This window comes from Branchiostoma floridae, chromosome 1, assembly GCF_000003815.2.
Source record: "Branchiostoma floridae strain S238N-H82 chromosome 1, Bfl_VNyyK, whole genome shotgun sequence".
Classification (NCBI taxonomy): domain Eukaryota; kingdom Metazoa; phylum Chordata; class Leptocardii; order Amphioxiformes; family Branchiostomatidae; genus Branchiostoma; species Branchiostoma floridae.
Window position 1 is genome coordinate 11,031,917 of NC_049979.1, and position 9,903 is coordinate 11,041,819.

Here is a 9,903-nt window from a genome sequence, read left to right on the forward strand (position 1 = left end):
TAGGCAGACCCCTCAGCTAGTAGCATAGAGAAATGCAGAACAAATATAGATGAAACCTATAATGAAGGACACTTCCTCAGTATGTGCAGCTATTCTGTTCACTAGTGTGGTAATGTTCTGCATTATGTACATGTAGTAGAAACACTGCATGATTTTGTCCCCAAGTACGTATACAGCCTATGGACAGTCTCTTGTGCCAGCTTTTATTCACAATTTCTCTCTCTCTCTCTCTCTCTCTCTCTCTCTCTCCCACGCACAAACACACACACACACACGCATGCACACACAAACACAAACACACCCATGCATGCACACACATGCATGCACACCCACTAACACACTAACACAGTGACATACACACACTTCATCTTCTTCTCAACTTCCATGGGAAAATACAGTACTGTAAAATCTGATTAGAGTCATTATTTCTGAGAGAAAAGTGTTCCTCTTAGCCAGCATGCACACTGTATCTAGCCTTGAGGCACCTTACTCATATCCAATAAATAAAGGTTCAAACAAAACAAACAAACTGCTGAAATTCAATGAGACTTTATTTGTTCAAAACAGAAATAGTACACTCAGGTAAATCTAACCTATTAACACTATGTAGACTATATGTGAAGACTATGCAGAGACATGTTATAAGCAGAGTACAAAATGTACTACCCTTCCTTTTCTGGCCCACAGAAACTAGTGAGGGCCCTTGCGTGTCTGTCCTTGGTGCTGAAAGGATGTCTTGTCATGGAGGTAATGTTTACAGAGGATAAGCACTACCCTTTGGGCAGTGGTTGGATGACGTACTAGTACTTATGACACCCGTTATCATAACTAGGTGACCCCAGCACACAGACGCCAATAAGATGTCACTGATGACTTTCAAATCTCGCCATAGTGCTGAATAATCACAGTGTTAAACAGTTGCAGTTTGAGAACACCACCGGTTGACTAACTATCCTATTTCAAAGGATATAGGTTGCCACGCTGATAAAGGTGACCAAACGGAGGTCGATCTGGCTGAGTTGTAACGAGCTGGTTACTTTGATTAAAAAGCAGCAAGTTGGTCAATTTCTTTAATTTCATTTGACACATATCACAAACGATAATTTCTCAGGTTCACTCTTGTGAAGCTAAATCATATAGTTTTTGGAACAATGGTATTCTTTTTGAAATTTATGTTGCTGTTGCAATAACGCGGTCGTTATTAACACTTCTACGTGCATACTGTACTAGTAGTATCCTATTTGAGAAAAAAATGATATAACGTAAGCTTATCTAAAAATATATTTTGCTGTCGGACAGCAGTTGTTCACTATCTATGGTCTGCTGAATCTCCTTGTCTGTTTGTCTGTGAATAAAGTCTTCAGTATGATCATCTGCCCGAGGCCGATCACAACCACGAGCACCGACTGATACAGAGACCAGTCGTGTACCCGCCCACTCAGGTCCAGCGCGTTGTTTAGGTCCACAGCTTCATAGCGGCGGTATCTGAAAGGAATGGTGCAAACTTGTTAGCCTCTACCAGGCTCTTCATGTCGCTGGAAAAAAAGATAGTAGAAATTTGTCAAATAGACAGATAACACACCAGAGACGACCAAAAATTACATAGGTATTGTCAATTGTACTATTTGGCCGGCTAACTCTGTAGTGTTATCTGTAGTCCATTTGGCCGATTTCTACTAGTATTTTCCCAACGACATGTGGAGCCTTGTAGAGGCTACAAACTGGTGTGAGCTGACAGAAAGTAATCCCCAAGCAGATGTAATACACCTGCTCTACCTTTGTGCCGACACCGGTTTTTGTAAGAATTATCGTTGCTCTTTTCTAAATTTAGTATTTCCATTTTTAACCACTCGCCCCCAACTACGAGTTGAATTGTTAAAAAAGGGCGTGAAACACTGAGATAAGCAGGTTCCTTACATCTGCTTGGTGATTAAGCATCAATGTCAGAGCTAGTTCGACATTTGTTAGAATAAAGCAGCTCAAAGTTTACTTGCCTTTGTTTTTCATTCCACTAAACAACTCCGGTTCTGTTCGTAATTGTTTACACTCCTAGACGTAAACGGAAAACACAAGTCCCTCTATCAATTCCCTCTTACCTGTTCTGTAGCTCCACTATGATGTCTAGTGACTCCTTGATTTGTTTTGCTACAAACAGCCACGCTGAGATGTCATCAGGCCGCTTGGTGCCCATCCGTGCCGCGAGAGCCGCTGTCTCTTGCTTCATCAGGGACATGTAGATCAGCTGGTCAGAAACAATACAGATTTCAACAAAGTTATTAGCGCAGCTACTACCATGCCACCTATGCAATGTAAATGGGTTATTCGAGTGGTTGGTAACATTTCAGTGTTTCAGAGTACTAGTACTGTTCTTAATTGTTTTCGATCCGACGATCTATCGTCTGAGGTGAAATAACAGTGCATCCGGGAGGAAGGTCCTACTGGATCAGTAACTTGATATGGTCTGGGCCCCGCGTGCCGTTACACACCTTTACTGAGCTTCTTTCTTACCCAGACCAAACATGGTCATGACCATGCCCTGACGACGTCTACCTGTTAAGTGAGCCATAAAGAGGCGGTAACGTTACCTAGGCACTGCTGTTCGACATGGCGAAGATAAACAATAGTTTAAGATAACGGATAGTGAAGTCCTTTTAGTCAACCTTTCTATTGAACGTCGAGAAGGCGTTGCTGAAGCAGAACTTGTAGGTGCCCACGGTGGTCTGCCAGTTGTGCACGCCTGACTTCTCTCGCTCTTTGTTATAGATGAGGCTGTCGTCCGGTGCCATGATCGCCACGTCAACATCCCTCTGGCCGCCCTTGATTACTTGAAACTCGAAAGAGTAGTTTCCCGGGAAATAGAACTCCTGATAGAAGCATATCTCCCCTCTGTTCTCCAAGTCAAAGGTACACGCTGTGCTGTGTTCTGATCCGTCCACTCTCACTAACATGACAAGACCAAGTGCTGTCAAACAACATGTCAATCGTACCCTTCTGAACACCTCCATCTTGAACCAGGCACAGATTTTTTTCTCAGGAGGGTTCAAAGGGCGTTATCGACAGGTATGGCAGGAGAATTTAGCGTGTTGATTTACGTTCCGGGTCTGACTGTTTGGGCCCGCGCCTCTAATGTAGTACGCTCGGCAAACAGTAGATGACGTATCCAGGATTTTCCATTGTGAAGTGCCCATCGAGATCGGCATGTGGGGACGTGGCTGGAATGGGTACAGGGGCGTTAACAAGCACCGGGATATCGATCATTGAGGAGGAAAGAAAGTGGGTCAGGTGAGCTGATGAACGGTCTTTTGCGCCCTCACTGGGGAAACTTAAGCTACTATAAGAGAGCACAACCCGCCATACGTGCAACTGCGTGGTGTCTACGTGCCAAAACGTGGGCAATCTTTTGGTATCCGTAATTGGTAAGTACCACCTCCGTACGGAATCGTACGGAATCCAACAGATTTGAGAGCACGTAGACACGCCGTAGCACTCTACGTGTATGTCAAAATTTCTCTGCCCTTGGGCAGCGGATGCGCCTCCTGTACGAGGAAGTACGGGCGACGCGCGTGCCCGTACAGTGAGTAAGGAAACCGTACGTACGCAGCACGTGTAAGTACGGTCTGCATACGGTAACGTGGCAATCGCACGTCACGGTAAGCACGTACAACTCACTTACCACTAGCTCGACGAACGATGCTCGCAACCGGCTCGGCCAGTCGTGGCGTGCAGACCACATACTTACACCTTGCGCAACAGTACTCCCTCCCTGTCCCTGCCATTCCTTCCGCACGTTTTCAGAAAAAAAAGTACGGACAAAAAGCACGTACGGCGGGTTGTGCCCTTAGCTTTAGGCTGTATCTTGCGACCTTGTCAGAATAGATGAGGACCAGTGCTGACAATTGTCGCACGGTAAACTATATTGTCACAAGTTTCACATTGAAGTGATTACCTGTCCTTTATTTCTAAATTTAGATGATTACAAGCAAAAGCAAGAAGGCAATGCTAGTCACACACAGACACTAGAGATATTCAATCTTTCTACAACAACGTTCCCTTTTGATAGCTGTTTCAGTCCCTCAGTCTTTCTTAAAGGCCTTTCTTCTTGATACTAAAAGAGTCATAGCACCATGTCATCTCCAAGGTTCCTGTTGTGTTTAAAGTATCCTTGTGTGAGATGTACACTGCCTTCATGTCGCTAGAGGGCAGCTACTAAACGTCTTTTTCGAGAGAAAACTGGTCAGTGGTAAAGGTGAGTTCACACGTGCGTATTCAAGTTCGTATGGGGTCTGTTCGGAATTCTTAGCCTCTACCAGGCTCCCTCCACAGGTCGCTAGAAAAATAATAGAAATAGGACAAATATAGCCAGATAACATGCCAGAGGAGTTAGCTGTCCGAGGTGTTTGGTTTGCGACTAGTTAATTCCTCTGACATGTTATCTGTCGATATTTGTCCAATTTCTATGATTTTGAAAAACAAGCGTCACAAAAAACGTATGAAATATCAGACTTTTTTTATTTTAGAAATTTGTTCAATAAACATATAAACATACATCATTACACATACATGGTACAAAACACATGATTGATGTAGTCAAAGTCATCATACTGAGGCCCAAATCTGACCCTTTTCTGTCAATTAAAAACCTTTCTGTGAATGTCACTAAAAAAATGAAAAACATATGATGGAATGCGACTAGAGACAGTCGGGAATATGGACAAGAGTTCTGGTAAAACGTATCGGAAAAGTGAGGTCATGTGGGTAATCCACGATTGCATTAATGTCGAGATCTGAAAAGCGGAGCAGAAAGATTTTTTTATTGACAGAAAGGGGGGCGATGAAGGTTCATAATTTACGGACAGTGCGCAAGGTTTCCTTCAAATTTTCAGAGAAACCTTCCTGGTGACTTTCCTCAATAAAGATTGCTGGTGCATGGTGTACCGTTCAAAAAGAGAACAAGTGGGCAATATGGGCCCAATTTGGGCCTAATGGGTAAAAGCAAGTATGCGCTGTGCAATTGTGACATGACGTCCTAGTTTTCCACTCACCTCAGCCAGAAGCGGATTCTAGTCGTCAGAACCGAAAGCATCAGCCCAAAAACTTTCCTTCAGATCACTGTTGTGGACATCTGAATGTTCTTTTCCCCTCCATGGGACGGGGCGATGTTGGCGAAAACAGGCCGACAAGAGGCAACAGGCAACGGTTTGTCTGGTTCCGAAGTGGAAGTTAACGAATCACGCATTAAAGATGACGTTAGAGTTGCTACCAAGCAGTCTGTGGGGTGTGAAATTAGCGTTCTTTTGACATGTCTGGAAGTATTCGGCTAAATGTGCATTGGGCAAACTCACGGTGAGTTTGAAAAGTATATTGATCTCATCGTATCATAATGAACGAATATTACTCATTGCCACATTGGATCATATTGGAAAACGGCAAACCGTCAGAACCTGGCTTATAAGAAAGTTAGTTAGTGTTATCTTTAGGTTTTTTCAGAGGAGGATCATGGGATCTGCAAAGTAGGTTTAAGACTTAAGTTTGGTATCAAAATATTTCTGGGACTTTTTTCAGCATTCATCTCTCTGTCCGAGCTTTTGATGTGAGCTCCTTGCTCTGTCTAGGGAAACACGTGCACATTTACTTGAAGAACAGAAAGTAATGCAGGACAAACATCCCGAAACAATAGTTGGAGCCCCATTTAGCTAAAGGTCACCTGATTCATCAACCTGATGGTAATAAAGAAAGTTAATTCTAAAATCTAATAGGATGATCAGGCCGGATTCCGGCCCACTCAACTAGGCGCAACACTGTGGTCAGCTCTGCCCGACACTCTAGACAACTCGGCAATCACCCCCGCAAGAAAACCTCATTATTTTACGTTCATTAATCTCAGAAGTGCAGTATGCTTCTTTCACTATTAATCATAAAGGAAGGATGTTATTAACTAATAACCTGCTTCAAGCGGCTGTAATGATTGCCTGAGTTGGGACTAAGTTGATTTTGGGATTTCCAACTCACCCACACTATGCCAACCTTCCATGCCTTTATTTATGTGTTTTGACACTTTCCTTTGTCATGGTTTCGTTGCTTATTTATCTGTTTGTCTGCACATTATTGGCCTGTTTGTTTCCATCCACCGTTGCTATGATGTCTGCGCGGTCCCCTGGGACATCTGGTCCTCGCACAGGTCAAAGGTCAGACCGACCAAGTTAATAGATCCGTGACGTCAAGATTCCTCCAACATCCGGGATATTGGGACATGTCATCCAATCGTGAGGCGCTATTTCCGTCACGTGACCACACCTTGGCTATTAGCAACAAAATCTGGAAGGAGGTTGCCCGAAACAGTGCTGGATGCTGTTGAAAATAGTGCCATTTCAAGCTTCTGATTCTTTGAATTTTTGTCGGAGGGGTCTAGCAAGTGTCTACAACATCTTCGGAACAATCATACAGGACTATTAGTGTGGTAATATCGTTTGTTTGGCTGCTAAATGTGGGTCGTGGTTTCCATGTTGGCGAAGCTGGGGGAGGACCAACCAAGCAACCTTGTCAGCCCTTCCTTCCAGGTTAGACTGTCGTGCCGAGTGAAGACGACATCTTCATGATCTAGATCGCGCTGGAATCGATCATAATCCAGTTTCGCGATATCCCAGAGGATTCTTGTATTAATCAAAAGGACCCTAAGTTAACTCTTCAGCCGAGTTAACCCTAAGAGACTGCCAAAATGTCCGCCGCCACAGGGCCCGTGACCGATAAGATAGATCCGTTCAGCAAGAAACAGTCAGTCAAGAAGCCAAAACAGAAGCGATCCCAGGCCTCCTCACGGTATAAGGCGAAGGGAGGGACGGAGCTGGTGCCTTTACCACAACTCAAAGGTAATGTTCACCAACAATCAGTATTCTCAGTACGTAGCTACTCTGAAAAAGCGTTCCATGTTTTTTGAATGCATGAACGTTTGTGGCGTGCCTAAAAACCCAAACCGTGTTTATCCCAGAGACAATAAACACGGATTCCTGATTTAGCTGGGCCACAGTTGTGACATCTTTGATGCCACCAGCGCACTTGTCACATCCTAGCCTGCCTTATCATACTCATATCAGACCTCTGTTATCAGTGAGAGCCCCCTGTGGCCACTTTGAGGCCCATACCCGTGAGAGCCATGTTAGATGGATACACACACATCCACACATTTGACCCCTCCCACCGCCACCAAGGGTTGGTACATGACATGGACTATGCCAACCATTCCAGTCCAACCAACCTTGACGGTACATACACTTGTCACACGAACTTGACTTTGGCATCAAGTGAGTGCACCCCCTCTTCCAGTAGATTTTTGTGCGTACCATTTGTGTGATAATGTTGTCAACATCTTCCATATTTGTTGAGCCTTATGGTGCTATCCTTGACCCAGTGGACATGGTTTGACACACCACAACAGGTCAGCCTGATGAGGATATGACTGAATGTTGCTTAGTTCTCCTTTACCTTCAAGTTCAAGCTGTCATGTGAGGAGGATAAGTCTATCGCTACTCCTGTGTATGTAGACAGTATCATCCATGTTACCTGATTTTTCCATGTCTGTGCCTGTCAAATTCTTATCCTACATCCCTTGCCTCCAGCTATTTGCAACGCAATGCCATTGTCCACAAAAAAATAATTTCCATACATTTCTGACTAGGTTGCATATTTCTGCAAAGATCTTGTTCAGTGTACAGAAAGACCTTTAGTAGTTTAAAACAGTTGCACAGACATATATGTAATAATGACATGCACATGTACATAGTAGTAATTATCTCATACCTGGAAATACACACACGAATTGTAGAGACTGCCTTATAAGGTGATTTACATAAGAGCTTCCTTGTAGAATTGTGTTCTGCTAGCTATGTGCTTGGGATCAAAGAGGACCTGGTTAGGATTTCAGTAGGCTTGGACTGTAGCAGTTTGCAATGAAGGCTTTAAAACCAACTGACCATCTGGGTAGTTTTCTTTCCTATTTGATTCCAGTATGTTTTTTAAACCGAATCATTGGAAGAGTTGTAGTTGTTACACATAAAGCTATAGATGAACTTGTATGTTGTGTCTGTGCCCTTGATGTGATCAGCACACATTATGATTTGTTTCGGTGGTAGAGGAGTTTTGCATAAGTGATGTCCAATGCTGCTGCCACATTGGCCTGCTACATGAAAATCCTTTTACCCAAGGGAGTGGTATGCCATTAACATTGTTCAGTATTGAGCTGGCTTAGATGTGTAAGTATGGAGATAATTGAAAAGCTGTAGAATTTGTGTGATATTTTTGTGTGGTTAACTTAGTAAAGTCTTTTGGTTCTTGGGGCGCAAAAATTTACAGCGGATATGATACACGTTTTCTGTACCACCTACTATTTGCATGTATGATATTATTAAACGTGCATTGTAGGTTGTACATAAAAAGCTGAGCTATAGAGTTGCTTTGTGTAAAAAGAAGATGAAAGATAAGGCACGAAAAACCCCCAACTGCAAATGGAGAGTACACCATGAATGAAGAATGTCAGTCAGTTGATCTGTCAACTGGTAAAGATAAGCCATGGGTGGTAACAATAAATACATGTTTCACAAACACGCCATTTTAATGACAAGACCCTATCAACATTCCTCTTGAACAATTTCTAATTAATCCAGAACAATCCATAATCCTTTTAAGTTGTATCACTGTGTATCCAATTGTTGTGATATTCAAACATACACATGCACATAAAACAGGTAGGTAAATAGATATGCATATTCATGGCCTGATCTAATATTTTTGCACAGCTAATATCAGAAGATTGTGGCTCTGTCAATCTTACAATAAGTTACATGGGGCACTTTGTGGATTACAGTGTCAATAGAAGATGGATAGATGGAATAATAACACAGTCTGCTGTGGGTTTTACAGTTGATTCTTAATTTATGTCCTCATGAAATGGACAAAGTAGAAACTTGTTAATTCTGCATGGGCAGCTTTGTGTAAATATCTCTAGTTTGTGTATGCATGTCATTTGTGAATGGAGTGTGGATGTGATGAGTTTTTGTCAGTCAGTGGAAGCAGACAGCATGTACACATGTCTTATCAGATATTGCATGTTCATCAATCAAAAGAAGTATGATTTCTTGCTAATGCATGATTGATCCAGTTGTGTAATGAGCACTATTACTAGAGAAGTGCTGGATTGAATAGTCTTGCAGTTGTCCACATCTTTTATTAATATCCTAGATTTTGCTGGAGACTTCTGTAATTTGTTGTCTTTGGGAAGGTTGAAAAAAAAAATCCATGCATGCAAAGATCTGATAGTTGCTAAGTACACATACCAAACACAGCATAGATGACTATGGAACAACAATGTGAATTCCTCCATCAGTCAGCAATGTAAATGCCCAGTAACATCAGTTTACTCTTTATGTCAAGCATCCTTTGAAAATAGGCTTTTCCAACACTATGTGTATGTGCATAAAAAAGGTGATAATTATCAACAGAAATTGTTGGGTAAAATTTGGATACTCATAGTCATAGACTCCCGAAATAACATATCATCAGGATGAAAATATATGAAGTATATATATACAGGTTGGGTCCTGTTGGTTTTATGGCTCCCAGTCCACAGGGATGACTATTTTTAGTCTAGACCAGGCAGCCTTTCTTTGTACAAATGTTGTGAACGTCATGAAGTAGTCAGAAATTGTTTATCAAGGATTGAAAAATCATAACATGGTTTCCATACCATACATCATGTGGATTACTGTGGGAGGAGAGTGGCAATACCAAGTTAGTATTTGGGTTACTAATACTATTCAGGAATATTGGTGGAATGCGGTTGATCTCAAGTTACGTGTATGATGTGTCATGGCATCGAATGACTGAAATATGGTAGGGTGACTGAGTTGATGT

General features: G+C 42.4%; 2 protein-coding genes across 6 annotated transcripts in view; one reads left to right on the forward strand and one right to left on the reverse strand.

Annotated features, from left to right (window-relative positions):
• Nucleotides 1–533: 533 nt before the first annotated feature.
• LOC118417358 (transmembrane emp24 domain-containing protein 7-like) lies at nt 534–3,319 on the reverse strand. The gene is made up of 3 exons (XM_035822913.1): nt 2,661–3,319; nt 2,097–2,242; nt 534–1,485 (listed from the first exon to the last, which is right to left on the reverse strand). The coding sequence occupies exons 1-3, from the start codon at nt 3,003–3,005 to the stop codon at nt 1,314–1,316; spliced, it is 663 nt and encodes a 220-aa protein (XP_035678806.1). The 5' UTR covers nt 3,006–3,319; the 3' UTR covers nt 534–1,313.
• A 2,928-nt stretch (nt 3,320–6,247) lies between these two features.
• Nucleotides 6,248–9,903, forward strand: part of LOC118417329 (serine/threonine-protein phosphatase 2A 56 kDa regulatory subunit epsilon isoform-like) — a 36,617-nt gene continuing 32,961 nt past the window's right edge. Inside the window, exon 1 of one of the 5 annotated variants that reach the window (XM_035822869.1) lies at nt 6,248–6,866. In XM_035822869.1, coding sequence (XP_035678762.1) covers nt 6,716–6,866 — 151 coding nt within the window. In that variant the 5' untranslated portion in view covers nt 6,248–6,715. The remainder of the gene's footprint in view (nt 6,867–9,903) is intronic. The other 4 variants (XM_035822894.1, XM_035822886.1, XM_035822878.1 and 1 more) reach the window with 4 other exon arrangements.